Source organism: Oncorhynchus gorbuscha, linkage group LG08, assembly GCF_021184085.1.
Source record: "Oncorhynchus gorbuscha isolate QuinsamMale2020 ecotype Even-year linkage group LG08, OgorEven_v1.0, whole genome shotgun sequence".
NCBI classification, from domain to species: Eukaryota; Metazoa; Chordata; class Actinopteri; order Salmoniformes; family Salmonidae; genus Oncorhynchus; species Oncorhynchus gorbuscha.
Window position 1 is genome coordinate 41,511,409 of NC_060180.1, and position 22,887 is coordinate 41,534,295.

The 22,887-nt window shown below is 41.5% G+C and overlaps 1 protein-coding gene across 2 annotated transcripts in view; it reads right to left on the reverse strand.

Moving 5' to 3' along the window:
• Positions 1-659: 659 nt before the first annotated feature.
• The window catches only part of LOC124041675 (far upstream element-binding protein 3-like), a 64,500-nt gene continuing 42,272 nt past the window's right edge, over positions 660-22,887 (reverse strand). Inside the window, exons 14-18 of one of the 2 annotated variants that reach the window (XM_046359542.1) lie at positions 20,963-21,033; positions 20,786-20,871; positions 16,442-16,510; positions 15,916-16,037; positions 660-2,337 (exon numbers count right to left, since the gene is read on the reverse strand). In XM_046359542.1, coding sequence (XP_046215498.1) covers positions 2,329-2,337; positions 15,916-16,037; positions 16,442-16,510; positions 20,786-20,871; positions 20,963-21,033 — 357 coding nt within the window. In that variant the 3' untranslated portion in view covers positions 660-2,328. The remainder of the gene's footprint in view (positions 2,338-15,915; positions 16,038-16,441; positions 16,511-20,785; positions 20,872-20,962; positions 21,034-22,887) is intronic. The other variant, XM_046359543.1, reaches the window with a different exon arrangement.

Consider the following 22,887-nt stretch of genomic DNA (forward strand, 5'->3'; position numbering starts at 1 on the left):
ATCAATGACAGAGCTTGAAGAATAGATTTAAAAAAATAAAAAATGTTGCACAATCCAGGTGTGGAAAGCTTAGACTTACCATGAAGACTCACAGCTGTAATTGCTGCCAAAGGTGTACTGACTCAGGGTTGTGAATACTTATGTAAATTAGATATTTCTGCATTTAATTTCCAAATAAATAAGCAACAAATGGGTGAGAAAAGATGGGTGTGAAAAAAATGAAATGAAAATTGAATTCAATTTTGAATCCAGGCTGTAACAACAAAATGTGAAATAAGTCAAGTGGTATGAATACTTTCTGAAGGCACTGTTTTTTTTTGGGGGGGGCTAAGCATCGGTTTATGTCGCTTAATTAAGCCCAGGGTCGGCCCTGAGTGCACTACTTTGGACCAGAGCCCTATGGTCAAAATTAGTGCACTATGTAGGGAACAGAGTTCTACAACTTGTTTTGCTAATGTGTTTTAATGCATAAGTGAGTGAAAGAGGGATTGCATTTCACTAATGGATTCAATTAAGAATGACAGACTTGTAAACACATAACACTTATGTTTTTTTCTGGCAGAAAACTAGTCATTACTTTTGCTGTCCACATCATGACATTTCATATCTTGAAAAAATTCAATAGGATCAGATTAAAATAATGCTTCTGAAAGAAGAGGTAAATTCATACTCAATCGTGGAGTTTAGATTTAATTGAAGCAGGGTACACAGCAACAAAGAAAACTGGTAGGGAGACAAATCATTATACTTCATACCGGTGCAGTTCACTTTTTAACAGTACAAAAATAAAGATTCTATATTTTCACCACAAAAGCAATTGTGGCAAATTACTTTGAGTCAAAGAGTAAAGAAAGCATAGAAATAAACTAGTGAGAATATATATTGCCTCTATTCATGTTTATGGCATATAAAACTTTACACTTAAGGTATCTAAATCACACTGTATGCTACAGAACAATGAATTTGTTAGTCCAGTGATATGGCTCTCTGGGTAACTCTGCAGTTAAGCTAATTTGCCATTGAAAAGGCAGCAAACATTTCAAAACAGGAATGTGCTTTACAATAGCCCAAATGGTATCAACTGCCCCAGAAACAAAAAAATGACTACTTTTAAATACATCGTTAGCTGTGCATATGAGATTTGCTTTTAAAAATAAATCAGAGGATACAGTATGCCTTGTCATTAGAAAATATAGTAGAGACAGTAATCATGTAACAAATCATAGCATACATTCTTGCTCACACAAAAACAATCATGTTAGCGAGTAACAGAGTGTTCTGGTTGGGATATTGTGGAAGCTAGGGGGGTACACACATTTGCCATACAAAAACAAATGTTTTTAACAGGTAGAATGAAAGAAAGGCTTAGCAGTCTTGAGCACAGAGTGTATACTGGGTTTATATTTGCACTTGGTGAGAGATGCAACATCAAATTTCGAAACATATTTACCATATTTGAGCAGTGAATACAGAAAATTGGGAGAGCGTCCATGTGAAAACTACACAATCCTTATTCAACAAATATACTTAAATACCCATGTACATAAGGATACATACATAACAAGATTAAATCCACGTCATAATAATAAACCCCACTCCCTATAACAGATCATTTTGACAAGCATGTATTACACTTAGGCTTAAACCTAAGATTTCTAATGTAGGAATAAGAACTCATTTTTGTCAACATATTTGTCTGCAAACCGAAATGAGATATTGCACCTCCCTGAACAGAAAACAAAACAATAACACAGAAGAATAACAGGATTAAATAAGAAATTAGACACCATACCAGGAATTTAGTACAAAATAAAACTTTTTCCCAACAATAATACATTACATTTCAATCTCTCAACAACAAAAAAATGTCTACATAAAAACACAAATCATCACAAGCACATGTTTAAAACATAGTTTACAAAAACAAAACTGTCATTATACTCAATACTCAAGACTGCTAAGCCAATACCATTTTATTGCTAAAACTGGACAAAATAGATTATACTGCATTTTGTTCAAAGCCACACCGATACATTTTAAGTTCAAGTTTGATCAAAAAAAAGAAAGTTATATTCTCAAGACCAGAGGGTATTCCAAATTGCCCAGTAAAATATCAGTTTTTAGATAAAAAAATAAAAGAAAAAATAAAAGAAAAAGAAATAGATTTTCGTTAATTATTTTTTGTTATTCTATAGCTAGTGCATTACAAAAAGGAAAGGTAAGCCGCAAAGTGTTGAAAATATACTTTAGAAACCTCAATAGTACTGTTAATAGTTCTGTTTTCATCATCTCAATGATTCCAAAATCTTCATAAGATGGGCGTCCACTCTAATGCTCCTGAAAGATATTACAAAGAGGAAAATGTTATGTTGTTTACCATGCATTCATTCATGCAACAGCACACACCAATACACGCATGCCTGTAAACATTTCAAGACTTGGCTTTAACATATACCTTCAGAAAGTACTCCGACCCAATTTTCGGGCAAGAGGAAATGCTGGCATTACAGAGGCAAGGGGGGGGGGGGTCCATGCGAGATTAAGGCAAAAAAGATAAACAGGCAACCTCTTCCCTCCATTCTACTGGCGAATGTAGTCACTCGACAAAAAGATGGATGATCTCCGATTGTGGATTTGCATGACAACGGGACTCCCAAAACCGCAATATCCTTTGCTTTTCTGAAACATGGTTCTCGGACAAGATACCCCCATGGCTATCCAACTCAATGGATTCTCCATTCACAGGGTGGACAGGACAGTGGAGTCGGGGAAATCGAGGCGGGGTTTGCCTCCACATCAACTCCAAGCTAACTCCAGTGCGGTCGACCCACTGTTCACCCGTCTTGGAATACCTGATGGTCAAATGCCGACCCTTCTACCTTCCGAGGGAGTTTTCAGCTCTTATCGTGACTGTTGTATTCCACCAGGATAAGAGAAATAACTAGCTGGCACTTAACGAACTGTGCAAAGCCATAAACAAGTAAGAAAACCTACACTTCCGTTCAAAAGTTTGGGGTCACTTAAGAAAGGTCCTTGTTTTGGAAGAAAAGCACGGCCAATTAATTAGGGCCGATTTCAAGTTTTCATAATCGGTAATCGGCATTTTTGGATGCCGATTATGGCCGATTACATTGCAATCCTGGAGGAGACTGTGTGGCAGGCTGACCACCTGTTACGCGAGTGCAGCATCGAAAGGACCTTGCGGCTGCAAGGAGCCAAGGTAAGTTGTTAGCTAGCATTAAACGTATCTTATAAAAAACAATCAATCTTAACATAATCACTAGTTAACTACACATGGTTGATGATATTACTAGGTTAACTAGCTTGTTCTGCGTTGCAAATAATCAATGCGGTGCCTGTTAATTTATCATCGAATCACAGCCTACTTCAAACGGGGGATGATTTAACAAAAGTGCATTTGCGAAAAAAGCACAATCGTTGCACAAATGTACCTAACCATAAACATCAATACCTTTCTTAAAATCAACACACAAGTATATATTTTTTAAACCTGCATATGTAGTTAAAATAAATTCATGTTAGCAGGCAATATTAACTAGAGAAATTGTGTCACTTCTCTTGCGTTCAGTGCAAGCAGAGTCAGGGCCACCTGGCTCTTTGCAAACTGTGTGAAGACCATTTCTTCCTTACAAAGACCGTAATTAATTTGCAAGAATTTTACATTATTATGACATAACAGTGAAGGTTGTACAATGTAACAGCAACATTTAGACTTAGGGTTGCCACCTGTTAGATAAAATACGGAATGGTTCCTAGAGGTCAACCGATTAATCGGAATGGCCGATTAATTAGGGCCGATTTCAAGTTTTCAGAACAATCGGAAATCTGTATTTTTGGGCGCCGATTTTTCCCCACACCTTTATTTAATCTTTATTTAACTAGGCAAGTCAGTTAAGAACACATTCTTATTTTCAATGACGGCCTAGGAACAAGGCAGAACGACAGATTTTTACCTTGTCAGCTCGGGGGATTCAATCTTGCAACCTTACAGTTAACTAGTCCAAAGCTCTAACCACCTGCCTCACTAGGAGCCTGCATGTTACGCGAATGCAGTAAGCCAAAGTAGGTTGCTAGCTAGCAATCAACGACTGTCGTTGCTCCAATGTGTACTTAACCATTAACATCAATGCCTTTCTTAAAATCAATACACAAGTATATATTTTTAAACCTGCATATTAAGCTAAAAGAAATCCAGGTTAGCAGGCAATAACCAGGTGAAATTGTGTCACTTCTCTTGCGTTCATTGCACGCAGAGTCAGGGTATATGCAGCAGTTTGGGCCGCCTGACTCTTTGGAAACTAATTTGCCAGAATGTTACGTAATTATAACGTAACATAACATTGAAGGTTGTGCAATGTAACAGGAATATTTAGACTCATGGATGCCATAAAATACGGAACAGAATAAACGTTTTGTTTTCGAGGTGATAGTTTCCAGATTTGACCGAAGGCTCGTATTTCTGTGTGTTTATTATAGTTAAGTCTATGATTTGATATTTGATAGAGCAGTCTGACTGAGGGGTGGTAGGCAGCAGCAGGCTCGTAATAGTCAAAGGTATATGGTTTAGAGAGAAATAGTCAACGCGTTATAATTCCTGTAATAACTTGTGGCTGAACTTGAAAGGGGTTCCTTTGTTATTTTACTGTTCCACAGAGAATGTCTTGATCTACTTCCAATAAGGTCTGTGTTTCGTGCAGGCTTAAACCGCCTCTGTTCATGTCTTCCATAGAGAATGTCTTGATCTACTTCCAATAAGGTCTGTGTTTCGTTCAGGCTTAAACGCCTCTGCATTTTGATACCCGTGTAAATATCACCAGGATAAGGTAATGTTTGTCAAAATATTTTCTTAAATCCACTCTACAAAAAAAAAGATCTTTGCTTATATTTAGCCAATATTGATCAGAGTTACCTTGTCCTATGGATATCTACACAGTTATAAAACAGACCTTATTTTAAGTTAATTTTCAGATTTTGCTAGAAGGTATCATGGGAATTTTGACTCGCACTTTGGTAGTCAATTCTTACCATGTCCATTATTAAAATAGGATTTCATGCATATAGAAATTACAGTTTTTGCTTTCAACATTAATCACAAGTAACTTAAACTCTATTTTTATTCAAACAGTTGAGAGTATTTGTCTCCTAAGCAGACTTCAGTATCATTGTCACTTCAGAGCGGTGTGTTTTACAGATGGCAGAGAAAAGCAGAGCACCAGTGTGGGTATTAAATGGAATTGGCACCAGGGAAAGCAAGGTGTCTTATTTGTGATAAAGATGTCAGCAACGGCTAAATCAATAAATACCACCAACCTGTGGTATCACCTTATTAAGAACACCCATCCAAAAGCCCATATGTATTATATTAAGTTAAAATAAAAGTGTTCATTGTTCATTCAGTATTGTTGCAACTGTCATTATTACAAAATATTTATATATATATATATAAATATATATTTTAAAAATCGGCGATTAATATTAGTATCGTTTTTTTTTTGTCCTACAATAAATGGGTATTGGCGTTGAAAAATCATAATCGGTCGACCTCTGATAAGGACATCCAATAGTCAAAGGTATATGAAATACAAATGGTATAGCGAGAAATAGTCCAAAAATAACTACAACCTAAAACTTCTGAACTGGGTGTCACACCCTGATCTTTTCCCCCTGTCCTTGTGATTGTCTCCACCCCCTCCAGGTGTCGCTTATTTGCTCTGGTGTATTTATCCCTGTGTTTCCTGTCTCTCTGTGCCAGTTCGTCTTGTATGTTTTGTCAAGTCAACCAGCGTGTTTTCCTGTACTCCTGCTTCTATTCTCTTTTTGCTTGTCCTCCTGGTTTTGACCCTTGCCTGTTTTCTGGACTGCGTATCCGCCTGCCTGCCCTGACCTCAAGCCTGCCAGCCACTCTGTACCTCATGGACTCTGAACTGGTTTTGACCTTTTGCCTGTCCATGACCATTCTCTTGCCTACCTCTTTTGGATTGATTAATAAATAGAAAAGACTCAAACCATCTGCCTCCGTGTCTGCATCTGGGTCCCGCCTTGTGCCCTTTTACCGGGAATATTGAAGAATCATGTTAAAAAGGAACCACCACCTTTTATATGTTCTCATGTTCTGAGCAAGAAACTTAAACGTTAGCCTTTTTACATGGCACATATTGCACTTTTACTTTCTTCTCCAACACTGTGTTTTCGCACTATTTAAACCAAATTGAACATTGGTACCGGCTTTTTTTGGTCCTCGAATAATCGCTATCGCCGTTGAAAATCATAATTGGTCGACCTATAATTAAAATAACATAAAATTGATCAGAAATACAGTGTAGACATTGTTAATGTTGTAAATTACCATTGTAGCTGGAAACGGCAGATTTTTTTAATGGATTATCTACACAGGCATACAGAGGCCCATTATCAGCAACCATCACTCCTGTGTTCCAATGGCACGTTGTGTTAGCTAATCCAAGTTTATCATTTTATATGGCTAATTGATCATTAGAAAACCCTTTTACAATTATGTTAGCACAGCTGAAAACTGTTGGTCTGATCAAAGAAGCAATAAAACTTCATACTACTTGAGTATCTGGAGCATCAGCATTTGTGGGTTCGATTACAGGCTCAAAATAGCCAGAAACAAAGAAATTTCTTCTGAAACTCGTCAGTCTATTCTCGTTCTGAGAAATTAAGGCTATTCCATGCGAGAACTGGCTCTAACCAGAATAGAAAGGGGAGTGGGAGGCCCCGGTGCACAACTGAGCAAGAGGACAAGAACATTAGAGTGTCTAGTTTAAAAACAGACACCTCACAAGTCCTCAACTGGCAGCTTCATTAAATAGTACACCAGTCACAATGTCAACAGTGAAGAGGCGACTCCAGGATGCTGGCCTTCTAGGCAGAGTTGCAAAGAAAAAGCCATATCTCAGACTGGCAAATAAAAAGAAAAGATTAAGATGGGCAAAATAACAGACACTGGACAGAGGAACTCTGCCTTGAAGGCCAGCATCCCGTAGTCGCCTCTTCACTGTTGACATTGTGACTGGTACGAAGCCTGTGGTATGTGCCAGAGTCCCCAGTCCATTATGGATTACGAAGGAAGATCCAACTGTGATCTGTTCAACGATGCATCTCTACCAGACAAACTTTGACAACAAAATCGTGCCGGATGTGATGGCCGTCATCGACCCAGAACTCCGCTTTCCGAGTTCAACATGAAAAGGTTATTTAATCACATCAACACCCGCAAGAACGAGGGGCCCGATGGTATTCCAGGGCACTTTCTCAGAGAATGCGCAGAAAAGCTGTCAGGTATATTATAGGTACTTTCAACCTCTCCCTGTCCCAGTCTGTAATCCCCAAATTTTAAGATGACCAGCATCATTCCTGTCCTCAATAACACTAAGGCTTTATGCCACAATGACTACCACCCTGTAGCACTCACCTCTGTAATCATGAAGTGCTTTGAGAGGCTGATTATGGCACACATCAACTCCACCATTCGAGACAGACTAATTTGCCATACCGACCCAACAGATGCGTAGATGACGCAATATCAATTGCTCTCCACACTGCCCTCATCCACCTAGATAAGAGGAATACCTATAAGAGAACGCTCTTCATTGACCACAGCTCAGCATTAAAAACCATTGTCCCCTCCAAGCTCGTCACCAGCTTACGACTCTGGGTCTGCAACTGGATCCTGGACTTCCTGACAGGTCGACCCCAGGTAGTGAGAGTAGGCAACATCAGCTCTGCCATGCTGACCCTCACAGCACAGGGGCCCCACAGTGGTGTGTGCCGAGTCCCCCCCTGTTCACCCACGACTGCGTGGCCACGCATGACTCCAACACTAGATAATGGCGCTGGAGGGGATGACTGCTGTGAATGTTGCTGCTACCGTCTCTTATGACCGAAAAGAGCTTCTGGACATCAGAACAGCGATTACTCACCTCGAACTGGACGAAGATGTTTTTCTTTAATGAGTTCGACGTGAAGGATATACTGGGGCCCAAATCCCCGTCGTTCGCATTAAGAAAAGAAGGAAATACAGGGGGCGGAGGTCTGGGTGCCTTGTGAGAATTTGTTGGCGAGTGAGTAAACCACCACTACCCTCTGTATTACTGGCCAACGTGCAATCATTGGAAAACCAACTGGATGATCTACGATTAAGACTATCCTACCAACAGGACATTCAAAATGAATATCTTATGTTTCACGAAGACTTGGCTGAACAACAACTCGGATAATATAGAGCTGGCTGGCTTCTCCATGTTTTGGCAGGACAGAGCTGCTACGTCTGGTAAGACGAGCAAAAACTAAAGTAGGAAGCACCAGTGACTCAATACGGAAGTGGTCAGATGACTCGGATGCTACGCTACAGGACTGTTTTGCTACACAGACTGGAATATGTTCCGGGATTCATCCAATGGCATTGAGGAGTATACCACCTCAGTCACTGCCAACATCAATAAGAGCATTGACGACGATGTCGTCCCCACAGTAACCGTACGCACATTTCCCAAACAGAAGCTATGGATTACAGGCAACATACACACCTAGCTTCAAGGAGCAAGACATTAATCCGGACACTTATAAGAAATCCCGTTATGCCCTCAGACGAACCATCACAGGCAAAGCGTCAATACAGGAATAAGATGGAATCCTACAACACCGGCTCTGACATTCATCGGATGAGGTAGGGCTATTACGGACGACAAAGAGAAACCCAGCCACGAGCTGCCCAGTGACACGAGCCTACCAGACAAGCTAAATGCATGTTATACTCGCTTTGAGGCAAGCAACACTGAAGCATGCATGAGAGCACCAGATGTTCCAGACGACTGATCAAGCTCTCCGTAGCCGAGTTCACAAAGTCACGGGGCAAGACGGATTACCAGGACGTGTAGTCATAGCATGTGCACATCAACTGGCTAATGTCTTCAATGACATTTTCAACCTCTCCCTGACCGAGTATTTAATACCTACATGTTTCAAACAGACCACCATAGTCCCTTTGCCCAAGATAACTTGTCTAAATGATTACCACCCTGTAACACTCACATAGGTAGCCATGAAGTGCTTTGGAAGGCTCGTCATGGCTCACATCACCATCATGCCAAAAACCCTAGACCCACTCCAACTCGCATACCACCCCTACAGATCCACAGATGACGCCATCTCAATCTCACTCCACATGGCCATTTCCCACCTGGACAAAAGGAACATGAGAATGCTGTTCATTGACTACTACTCAGCGTTCAACACCATAGAGCCCACAAAGCTCATCTCTAAGCTAAGGACCCTGGGACTAAACATCTCCTTCTGCAACATGGTCTTGAACAACACATCTGCCACATTGATCCTCAACACTGGGGCCTATCAGGGGTGTGTGCTTAGTCCCCTCCTGTACTCCCTGTTCACCCATGACTGCGTGGCCAAGTACAACTCCAACACCATCATTAAATTTGCCGACGACATAACAGCTTGATCAGCGACAATGATGAGAGAGACCTGGCAGTGTGGTGCCAGGACTACAACCTCTCACTCAATGTGAGCAAGACAAAGGAGCTGATCGTGGACTACATGAAAATTAGGCCTGAAAAGGCCCCCGTTAACAAGGCTCCCAAGTGGTGCAGCAGTCAAAGGCACTGCATCTCAGTGCAAGAGGTTTCACGACAGTCTCTGGTTTGAATCCAGACTGTATCACATCCGGCCGTGATTGGGAGTCCCATAGGGCACTGCATTATCCGGGTTTGGCCATCAACGTAAATAAGAATTTGTTCTTAACCCCCTTGCCTAGTTACATTTAAAAAAAACATTGACGGGACTGAAGTGGAGCAGGTCTAGAGTTGCAAGTTCCTTGGTGTCCACATCACCCACAAACTATCAGGGTCCAAACACACCAAGACGGTTGTGAAGAGGACACAGCAACACATTTTCCCCCCTAGGAGACTGAAAAGATTTGGCATGGGTCCCCAGATCCTCAAAAAGTTCTATAGCTGCACCATCGAGAGCATCCTGACTGGTTGCATCACCACCTGGTATGGCTCCGCATCTGACTGTAAGGCGCTACAGAGGGTAGTGCAAACGGCCCAGTACCTCACTGGGGCTAAGCTTCCTGACATCCAGAACCTACATACTAGGCGGTGTCAGAGGAAGCCCCTAAAAATTGTCAAAAGACTTCAGTCACCCAAGTCATAGACTGTTCTCTCTGCTACCGCATAGTATGCGGTACCGGAGCGCCATTTCTAGAACCAAAAGGCTCCTTAACCGCGTCTACCCCCAAGCCATAAGACCAATGAACAACTAAACTAATCAAATAGCCACCTGGACTATTTACATTGTATCTGGGGAAGGGTATAAAACTCTTTCTAGATCGTTGGAAGTTTCCCAGAGCACAGTGGTCTCTATAATTGGGATAAGGGGAAAAAAAAATCTGGAACTACCGAGACTTGGCCTTGAACTGGTCCCCGACCAAACTGAGCAACTGGTCAAGGAGGACCTTGGTCAGGGAGGTGACCAAGAACCAAATGAGCTCTGTCATGACTACATGTGAGGATCACAATGGGTCAGATGGGTTTGGCAATGGTGGACAAATCTCTCACCCACAGAAGAAGGGGGGGGGGGGGGCTTTTTGACACCTTACACCTGGTCTTACATTTTTTAAATGCATTTTTCTGGTTCTCTAGCACCAACAGAGATGGTCGCTTCGTGGTTCTTAGGAAACTATGCAGTATTCTGTTTATGTACAGTTGAGGTCAAAAGTTTTCATACACTTAGGTTGGAGTCATTAAAACTCATTTTTCAACCACTTAACAAATTTCTTGTTAACAAACTATAGTTTTGGCAATTCAGTTAGGACATCTACTTTGTGCATGACAAGTCATTTTTACAAAAATTGTTTAGACAGATTATTTCACTTCATAATTTACTGTATCATAATTCCAGTGGGTCAGACCATATGATATCATCACAATAAGTATTGCGATTCTTACAAATCTATTTGAGTTGCGATTCAATACTACAATTTTGAGAATTGATGTTCCAAACATAATGTTCACTATATGTCTGCTGCAGAGTATGAGAAAACAAGTGTTGATCAGTCAGGGTGCCGAAAACATGGTGGCTCACTATTTAAAAAGGAAATGGAGAACAAGCTACAGGATGAAAAGTTCTACACTTATATAATATATATATAAATATATATATATATTATATATATACACACACACACATATACATATTCACAGTTGAAGTTAGAAATGTACATACACTTAAGTTGGAGTCATTAAAACTCATTTTTCAACCACGCCACAAATTTATTGTTAACAAACTAGTTTTGGCAGTTAGGACATCTACTTTGTGGATGACACAAGTAATCTTTCCAACAATTGTTTACAGACAGATTATTTCACTTATAATTCACTGTATCACAATTCCAGTGGGTCAGAAGTGGGTCTTCCAACTGGACAATGACCTTGAGCATACTTCCAAAGTTGTGGCAAAATGGCTTAAAACTTCTCTAGGATAGGGGGCTGCATTTGGAATTTTGTATGAAAAGCACGCCCAAATTCAACTGCCTGCTACTCATCCTCAGAAGATAAGATATGCATATTATTAGTAGATTTGGATAGAAAACACTGAAGTTTCTAAAACTGTTTGAATCATGTCTGTGAGTATAACAGAACTTATGTAGCAGGCGAAACCCGGAGGACAAACCATTCAGGTTTATGATTTTTTTTGTTGAGGTCACTCTTTTCAATGGGTTTTCATTGGGAATCCAGATTTCTAAGGGACTTTCTTGCAGTTCCTACCACATCCACTGGATGTCACCAGTCTTTAGAAATTGGTTGACGTTTATCCTTTGTGTAATGAAGAAGTAGCCCTGTTCAAAACGAGGGACACTTCATGTGTCCTGTTTGATAGAGGCGCGTAACCAGAAAGGTACCGTCAGTTTGTGATCTTCCTGTATTGAACACAGATCATCCAGTCTTCAATTTTATCGATGATTTACTTTAATACATTTTTAATCGAACAAAAGGACCATTTGTGATGTTAATGGAACTTATTGGAGTGCCAACACAAGAAGCTCGTCAAAGGTAAGGCATGATTTATTTCTGCGATTTGTTTCACGTCTGCAGGGTTGAAATAGGTTCTCTCTTTTGTTTACGGAAGTGCTATCCTCAGATAATAGCATCGTTTGCCTTTGCTGAAAAGCCTTTTTGAAATCTGACATGTTGGCTGGATTAACAACACGTGTAGCTTTAATTTGGTATCTTACACGTGTGATTTCATGAAAGTTAGATTTTTATAGGAATTTATTTGAATTTGGTGCTCTGCATTTTCTCTGACTTTTGGCCAAGTGGGACGTTACCGTCCCAAATATCCCAGAGAGGTTAAGGACAATGAAGCCAAGGTATTGGAGTGGCTATCACAAAGCCCTGACCTCAATCCCACAGAAAATGTGTGGGCAGAACTGAAAAAGCATGTGAGAGCAAGGAGGCCTACAAACCTGACTCAGTTACACCAGCTCTGTCAGGAGGACAGTCTACCCGAGGAAGAGGAGAAGGAAACTCCCCTCTCAGACAATCACGGGTATGGCTAAGTAGCTGTTCTTAGGAAACAGCCCATTGAAGCAACAGACAAGAAGGACATTGTGCCCTCTGGTGGACAATCAGAGCAGGTAAAAGGAAAAGTCCACCAAACCAACACTCTTCTGAAGGAGGGCTATCTCCGACAGAGAAACGGCAAACGGCATTCAACCAGTAAAAACATTCATTACTTCTTTTTCCGAACGGGCGGCGGTTCGTGTGAAAGGTATATGATTAATGTGAGGACAGTCCTAGAATGTATCCCTTTGTCGCTCTCGCTCTTCCCCCTCTCCATCTAACGTTATGTTGTAACAAGCCATCATATCTTGTCAGTCCACTTTGTCTAATGTATTTGTGTATTCAGTCTTATTATTTATTTTCTAATAGATAAATAATTAAACCAATTTGTATGGTAGGTAGTGATCAGTAAAGCTGGGGTTCTTGCAGATCCAAGAAGGTTACGATAGTTCAGAATGAGACTTACATGAGGTAATGATTAATACGTGACTTATCGATATATAACATATATCTTCCAGAGTTGAATTCGGGAGATGGTAACTCGTTAAACAACTTTTTCCGTGGTGCCCCAAATTCCTAACGAGTTAATTAACTGTTACATGATTAAAGAATCCAATTAAAACGTTTTTAAATCGGGTAACAATTAAACGTAGTTAGTGGATTAAATAAATCATCAGATTAATGAAAGTCAAGTCACGACAACACTGACAGAACAACAGAGTTCATTGTATGAGATGGGAGAACTTGCAAGAAGGACAACAGTCTCTAGAGCACTTCACTAATCTGAGCTTTATGGGAGTGGCCAGATGGATGCCACTCCTGAGAAAAAGGCACGACAGTTCGTCTGGAGTTTGCAAAAAGGCACGTGGCCTGTGGTCTGATGAGACAAAATTATAACTTTGTCCTGGATGCAAAGCAATATGTCTGGAGAAAAGAGGGTGATAGGCTGTGCCTGGTTAACACTATCGCTACCATGAAGCATAGGGTTGGCAGCATCATTCTGTGGGGATGCTTTTCAACGGCAGGGACTTGAAGACTGGTGAGGAGAGAGGGAACAATGAATGGAGCCAAATACAGGGAAATCCTTGATGAGAACCTGCTACAGATTGCAAATGACCTTAGACTGGGGTGAAGACGTACGTTCCAAAAGGACAATGACCCCAAGCATACAGCCAAAGCAACGCTGGAATGGCATTAGAACAATAATGTGAAAGTCCTTGAGTGGCCCAGCCAAAGCCCAGACTTGAATACCATTCAAGCCAACAAGCTGTTCACCGCCGCTCCCAATCTAACTTAAGAGTTTGAGAAAATCTGCAAGAAAGAATGGGACAAAATCCCCAAATCCAGATGTGAAAAGCTGATAGACATACCAAAGACGACTCAAAGCTGTAATCACCGCTAAAGGTGCTTCTACATTCGGTGTTATGTAAATTACATATTTCCTATTCAATAAATTTGCTAAAAGGTCTAAAAACATGGTTTCACTGTCATTATGAGGTATAGTGTGTAGTCAATTTATTCCACTTTGAATTCAGGCTGTAACACAACAAAATATGTAATAAGTCCAGGGGTATGAATACTTTCTGAAGATACTGTATGTTTAAAGGCAGAGCTGTGTTGAGAGGCAGAGACAGTGCTGTGTTGAGAGGCAGAGACAGTGCTGTGCTGAGAGGCAGTGCACTGTTTAGGGGTAGAAACAGAGCAATTTAAAGACTGAGGCAGAGACAGAGCGGTTTAGAGACAGAAATAGAGCTGTTAAGAGAGAGGCACATAAACTCAGCAAAAAAAAGAAACGCCCCCTTTTCAAGACTCTGTCTTTCAAAGATAATTCGTAAAAATCCGAATAACTTCACAGATCTTCATTGTAAAGGGTTTAAACACCGTTTCCCATGCTTGGTTCAATGAACCATAAACAATTAATGAACATGCATCTGTGGAACGGTCGTTAAGACACTAAACAGCTTACAGACGGTAGGCAATTAAGGTCACAGTCATGAAAACGTATGAAACTAAAGAGGCCTTTCTACTGACCCTGAAAAACAGCAAAAGAAAGATGCCCAGGGTCCCTGCTCATTTGTGTGGATGTGCCTTAGGCATGCTGCAAGGCGGCATGAGGATGGCAGATGTGGCCAGGGCAATAGATTGCAACGCCCGTACTGTGAGACGCCTAAGACAGCGCTACATGTAGACAGGACAGACAGCTGATCGTCCTCGTAGTAGCAGACCACTTGTAACAACACCTGCACAGGATCGATACATCCGAACATCACAACTGCTGGACAGGTACAGGATGGCAACAACTGCCCAAGTTACACCAGGAACGCACAATCCCTCCATCAGTGCTCAGACTATTCGCAATAGGCTGAGAGAGGGTGGACTGAGGGCTTGTAGGCCTGTTGTAAGGCAGGTCCTCACCAGACATCACCGGCAACAACGTTGCCTATGGGTACAAACCCACTGTCGCTGGATCAGACAGGACTGGCAAAAAGTGCTGTTTGCGGTTTTGTCTCAACAGGGGTGATGGTCGGAGTCGCGTTTATCGTCAATGGAATGAGCGTTACACTGGTTCTCTGGAGCGGGAATGATTTGGAGGTGGAGTGGCATCATCGGACTGAGCTTGTTGTCATTGCAGGCAATCTCAACGCTGTGCGTTACAGGGAAGACATTCTCCTCCCTCATGTGGAACGTTTCCCGCAGGCTCATCCTGGCATGACCCTCCAGCATGACAATGCCATCAGCCATACTGCTCGTTCTGTGCATGATTTCCTGCAAGACAGTAATGTCAGTGTTCTGCCATGGCCAGCGAAGAGCCCGGATCTCAATCCCATTGAGCACATCTGGGACCAGTTGGATTGGAGGTTGAGGGCTAGGGCCATTCCCCTCAGAAAAATCTGGGAACTTGCAGGTACCTTGGTGGAAGAGTGGGATAACATCTCACAGGAATAACTGGCAAATCTGGTGCAGTCCATGAGGAGATGAGGAGGAGCAGTACTTAATGCAGCTGGTGGCCACACCAGATACTGACTGTTACTTTTGACCCCCCCTTTGTTCAGGGACACATTATTCCATTTCTGTTAGTCACATGTCTGTGGAACTTGTTCAGTTCATGTCTCAGTTGTTGAATCTTATGTTCATACAAATATTTAAAATAAACGTAGTTGACAGTGAGAGGACGTTTCTTTTTTTGCTGAGTTTACAATGCTGTTTAGAGACAAAAGGCTGTTTAGGTCATGTTTAGAGAAAGTTGTTTAGAGGCCATTGTGAGTACAGGTTTGGCTGTGTTGTACATTACCTGAAGACCTGGGCCCTGGGTTGCCTGTGCACCCGGCCAGAGGTATGCTCCCTGCTGCCTGTAATACTCTGCCACAGCCGCACTGTATTCTGGGAGCGAGCTCTGCTGCTGAGATGTCTGACCTTTTAGGGCACAAGTGTAAAGACATTGTGAGAAAACAGCATCAAATAACGCTATCACAATCCTATTTGTAACCTTGACTATGTCTAAAGACAACTGACAAAATGAATGAGCCTACAATTTCTTATATTAATCCTCCCATGCTTTGCTGTAATCATGGACAATAATCTGAGCATGGGTATTTTGGCCTGCTAACACAGAAAGGGCCATTAAGGTGGACATGGAGAATCATAATCATTGCATTATCTGCAATGTCTACTACTGGGGATATACTGCGCTAAATGCTGAACCTCAAGCTTTGATGCAGTTGCACTAAATTGTCACAATAAAGCAAAGTTACTGAAAAACAAAACTCTGAATAGTCACATGGGTAAGACAGGGTTTGTACGGTCTCATGAGCACTTGCCTAGCTTTTTATAATACTGCTCCCATGCTTTAGAGTAGTCCATCTGGCCTGCTTGGGGTCCATTGTGACCTGTACCCAAATAATACAACATTGTATTAAACATATGACAAATACCAGTGTATTTAAGATGGGCTCCAACATTTGGGGATATGTTCTCCAACATTTGGGGATATGTTCTCTAACATTTGGGGATATGTTCTCTAACATTTGGGGATATGTTCTCTAACATTTGGGGATATGTTCTCTAACAATTGGGGATATGTTCTCTAACATTCGGGGATATGTTCTCTAACATTCGGGGATATGTTCTCTAACATTCGGGGATATGTTCTCTAACATTTGGGGATAAGTATTTGCTTTGCAGTATCTGGCCCAAAGCTGGCAGAACTCACTTGATTCAGTGAATAGTAGTCAACTGAATCAAGTGAGTAGTCAACTTATATTATGCATGATTAATCCAATTCACATCGAAATTGCAATATTGACACGTGCAATGTCCATATCGCAAGAGGCTGTGTGGGATACTTTGAAATACCCCTCAGCCGCGTGCAACATCTATAGTTTCTATAGTTTACTCATTTACTCTTTCTATAGTTTACTCTATAGTTTACTCTCTCACTGTCCTCCGGTTTCCACTAGTGACCACAGCCACAAAGTCAAAATTGGCTATATTGTAAAGATGAATGAAAACAAACATTGCTTTTTGGTCTTGATTTAAGGTTAGGCATAAGGTTAGCACAATGGTTAGGTTTAAAATCAGATTTTAAGATAAATAGTAGAAATAGGTAGGATGTATGATTTTGTGTCAATACAGGATTAAGAACTATCGCTGGTCAGATGTAGCAGGGCTTGAAAATTAATACGTATTACAAAAGGGAAACCCAGCCGCGAGCTGCCCAGTGAGGCGAGCTAATTGTCTTTTATGCTCGCTTCGAGGCAAGCAACACTGAAGCATGCATGAGAGCACCAGCTGTTCCAGATGACTGTGTGATCATGCTCTTGGCAGCCGACGGAAACAGACCTTTAAAGAGGTCAACATTCACAAAGCCGCAGGGCTAGACGGATTACCAGGACGTGTACCGAAAGCATGTGCGGACAAAGTGGCAACTTTCAACATCTCCCTGACTAATTATAATACCTATGTTTCAAGCAGACCACCGTAGTCCTTGTGCCCAAGGAAGAGAAGGTAACCTGCCTAAAAAAAGCTCATCACTAAGCTAAGGACCCTGATGGGCCGCCACCAGGTGGTAAACTTAGTCCCCTCCTGTACTCCCTGTTCACCCACGACTGTAACACCATCATTAAGTTTGCTGATGACACAACCGTGGTAGGCCTGATCACCAACAACGATGAGACAGCCTATAGGCAGGAGGTCAGAGACCTGTCAGTGTGGTGCCAGGGAAACCAACTCTCCCTCAATGTGAGCAAGACAAAGGATCTGATCGTGGACTACAGGAAAAGGCAGGCCAAACAGGCCCCCATAACATCAACCGGGGTGTAGTGGAGCGGATCGAGAGTTTCAAGTTCCTTGGTGTCCACATCACCAACAAACTATCATGGTCCAAACACACCAAGACAGTCGTGAAGAGGGCACCGACAACACATTTTCACCCTCAGGAGACAGAAATAATTTGTCATGGGTCCACAGATCCTCAAAGTTATACAGCTGCACCATCGAGAGCATTCTGACTGGTTGCATTACTGCCTGGTATGGCAACTGCTCGGCATCTAACCATAAGGCGCTACAGAGGGTAGTACAGCCCAGTATATCACTGTGGCCAAGCTTCCTGCCATTCAGGATCTATATACTAGGCGGTGTCAGAGAAAAAGACCAAAAAGTTGTCAAAAAGACTCCAGTCACCCAAGTCCTAGACTGCTGTCTCTGCTACCGCATGGCAGACGGTATGGGAGCGCCAAGTCTATGACCAAAAGGCTCCTTAGCTTCTACCCCCAAGCCATTAGACTGCTGAACAATGAATCAAATGGCCACCTGGACTATTTAAATTGACACCCCCTATTTGTTTTTACACTGCTGCTACAAGCTGTCTATTCTCTATGCAGTCACTGTATCCATACTTACATGTACAAATTACCTCGACTAACCTGTACCCCCGCACATTGATTTTGTAAATATTTTCTTAACTCTTTCTTGAACGGCATTGTTAGTTAAAGGGCTTGTAAGTAAGCATTTCACGGTAAGGGCTACCTACACCTGTCGTATTCGGCTCATGTGACAAATACAATTTGATTTGATGACCCTGTCCTCCTGCACCCGCTTCGAATACACACCAAGACCGCCCCCTGCCACTCAAGCAGGTAGTACAGTTCCTGACTGTCCAAAGTTATATTCACACTGTCCGCGTGCAGTTCTTATATTAATGCATGCGGTATTGCAAACAGACTTGTCCAATTTGTGAAAACAATGCAGCTTTCCAATTGCTTCTTAATATGCATCGACATCTATAATATGCATCTACTTTGTGAATCTTACTCTCTGAAAAAAGCTTGTTATAGTTGAGGTACTTTTTTTTGCACACTGTATCTAGCCACTAATGCTAATTCGACTGAGCTAAATAAATGTGGTATTAAATTATTTGACCAGATAAATTGACTGAGAATTACATTCCTGTTTACAGCAACGACCTGGGGAATAGTTACAGGAGAGAGGAGGGGGGTGAACGAGCAAGCTTCAGCGGCCAGCCAGCAGATGGATGCAGGGTGGTATGCTGCTGGAAAGAAATTTGGCTCACAAACGTTAGCTAATACAGACTGGTAATCTAATATCTAATACAGACTGGTACCAGTGGTGGTGGAGATCTGAATGTAACGCAACAACATGTTCTGAATGAAAATCCACTGCCTTTTCATTCATTGCAAAACACCGTATTCCAAGTGCCCACTCTATTCCAAACATCGAAATAGAAAATCATATTTCCTTATGAAAAAGTGTGCTTGCTTGTCTTGAACTATGGTTGTGAAGAAAGTTGTCATGGGATTTAAAAACCTTTGTTGTAGTAGTAGTAGTAGTAGTAGTAGTAGTAATGGTGGTAGGCTACTGACTGCAGTAGTTAAGAAGAAGTACGTAATTGCAAATCATATTAATCTTTGGTGAAATATTATTTTGTCAGAATCGTGCAGCCCTAGTTCATTCCCACCTAAATAAGTCTTATGCCTGGATGGTGTTTAACACTAGCCAACCACACCTACTGCTGGGTCAGAAACATCCAAACATGTTTGTGGTGGTGTTTAACACTAGCCAACCACACCTACTGCTGGGTCAGAAACATCCAAACATGTTTGTGGTGGTGTTTAACACCAGCCAACCACACCTACTGCTGGGTCAGAAACATCCAAACATGTTTGTGGTGGTGTTTAACACCAGCCAACCACACCTACTGCTGGGTCAGAAACATCTAAACATGTTTGTGGTCTTCAGCCAACCACACCTACTGCTGGGTCAGAAACATCTAAACATGTTTGTGGTCTTCAGCCAACCACACCTACTGCTGGGTCAGAAACATCTAAACATGTTTGTGGTCTTCAGCCAACCACACCTACTGCTGGGTCAGAAACATCTAAACATGAACGCATCTCTCCTGTCCTATTCATGCTCTTTTAGGCTCCGGTGTGAAGTCCCGCCAAGGGACAGATTTATGATTAGCTTCCCCAACCCCAATCCTAACATAAACCACTAAGGGGTAAATGCAAAACTGACCCAAGCACAGCAACCTCTACTTCACTGATTACCGAGCAGTGCCCTGGAGAAGATGAAATACCCTTTATGAGTCTTACATTTGAGAGATATTTGTAAGACACTGAAATTAGCCACATTTTGCAGAGTCCATCTTTATATGTCTAATTCATTTAAACTCTGTGCAAAATTGTTTCAAAACTATGTTTAAGATGAGGAAATATCGATATCAAGATATTGCTGTAGAGTTTAGCCTGGTGGAACCAGCCTGATCGCTGCATTCACCTTTGGTTTCAATGATGAATGCCACTTGGGCTCCCAAGTGGCGCAGTGGTTTAAGTCACTGCATCTCAGCTTGAGGCGTCACTACAGACAACCGGGTTCGAATCCAGACTATCACAACCGGCCGTGACTGGGAGTCAACTCCCTGGGAGTTTGGCCGGCGTAGGCCATCATTGTAAATAAGAATTTGTTCTTAACTGACTTGCCGAGTTAAATAAAGGTTAAATAGATTTTTTATATATTTTTTTTATGCAGAGATCAGGCTGGTTCCATCAGGCTAGCAGAGTTGATGTTAATCGCAATACAAGAAAGGGTTACCAAATGTTTACAGGCTGTGCTTATGACGAGCTGTTGAGCAAAAAGTGACTTACTGGGGTCCTGCTGGCCTTGAGGCTGCCATGTTTGATAAGTAGTCCCCCATCCTCCTGTCATGAAGGTCTGGGCTCCACTGCCGCAACTTATCAAGACAGAAAGCAGAAAGAGCTACAGCAACACAAAAAAATGCATATAGGTACAACCGACAGGGGCGAACAGAAAGTCTGACTTACTTTTGATGAGTTGCAGGGCCTTGAGTGAAAGGGCTAAATCCAAAATTATTGTTGCTCACTATTCCTGAACCCTGAAAAAAAAGACGATACATTCAACACTGTTAACCGGAGTAAATAACACCAGGTTGAATAAGTTGAAATCACGGCAGTATTTATTTAGTCGACTAACAGTTAATAATTAAAACGTTTAGAAATGTTAAACAATTTGACCAAGGTAGTCCTGTTGACTTATCACTAGAACTGCCAGGCCTTTCAGCCTATAAGTATCTGCTAGAGAATGTTAGCATACGCCTGGCATCGATGGACCTCCCATTCTAACAGTCTAATAAACAAATGACATATACAGTGCATTCCGGCAAGTATTTAGACCCATTGACTTTTTGTGATGTTACAGCCTTATTCAAAAATTTATTTATTTAATATATATATATATTTTTTAAAATATGTAAATACTCAATCTACACACGATACCCCATAATGATAAAGCGAAAACAGGTTTTTCTTTCCTTCTTTCCATAAGTATTCAGAGCGTTGCTACGAGACTCTAAATTGAGCTCTAGTCAGGAAAGAGGGAAAGATGAACGGAGCAAAGTACAGAGACATCCTTGATGAAGCTCAGGACCTCAGACTGGGCTGAAAGTTAATCTTCCAACAGGACAATGATCCTAAGCACACAGCAATGCAGGAGTGGCTTCGGGACAAGTCTCTGAATGTCCTTGAATGGCCCAGCTAGAGCCCGGACTTAAACCTAATCGAATATCTCTGGAGAGACCTGAAAATAGCTGTGCAGCGACGCTCCCCATCCAACCTGACAGAGCTTGTGAGGATCTGCAGAGGAGAATGAGAGAAACTCCCCAAATACAGGTGTGCCAAGCTTGTAGCGTCATACCCAAGAAGACTTGAAGTTGTAATCGCTGCTAAAAGTGCTTCAACAAAGTACTGAGTAAAGGGTCAGCATACTTATGGAAATGTGATATTTCAGTTCAGAACATTTCTAAAAACTTTTTTTTTTCTTTGTCAAACTATTTAATCCATTTTAGAATAAGGCTGTAACAAAATGTCAGGGGGTCTGAATACTTCACGAATGCACTGTATGCTTTCAGAAAAACAACAATTTGGTTGTGTTTATGAAGGTCTTCGGTAACAGAATAAAAACATATTTTTTAAATAAATTAATAGCATTTCCAGTAGTTTCTTAAAAACCAAAAACCACTAGTTCAAGAGTTAAATCCATCAAAGAAATCTGTTCAAATTTAGTTAGTGCAGGTTTAAAGAAACATTGTGGAAATAAGAAAATGTATATTTTAATCAGATTACTAGTCTTTGCTTAGTGGCCTGAGAAACACTGTTGCACGAGTGCTGAAAGCATGGACAGTGCTATTATTCAAAAGTGATGTTTGTAAATAGAGCTGCACCTCGAGAATATTGAGAGTTATTTGACAAAGTAGAATCTGCAAAATATGCTCTTTCTGATATCATTCAATCCCGTCGCTCATCAACTCGGATAGAGTCAGGGATCTGTTCTGCATCATTCTAAAGGCCTACTGTAACACACATCATTTAATCCCGTCGCTCATCAACTCGGATAGAGTCAGGGATCTGTTCTTCATCATTCTAAAGGCCTACTGTAACACACATCATTTAATCCCGTCGCTCATCAACTCGGATAGAGTCAGGGATCTGTTCTGCATCATTCTAAAGGCCTACTGTAACACACATCATTTAATCCCGTCGCTCATCAACTCGGATAGAGTCAGGGATCTGTTCTGCATCATTCTAAAGGCCTACTGTAACACGCATCATTTAATCCTGCATCATTCTAAAGGCCTACTGTAACACTCATCAACTCGGATAGTCAGGGATCTGTTCTGCATCATTCTAAAGGCCTACTGTAACACATCATTTAATCCCGTTAATCCAGGGAT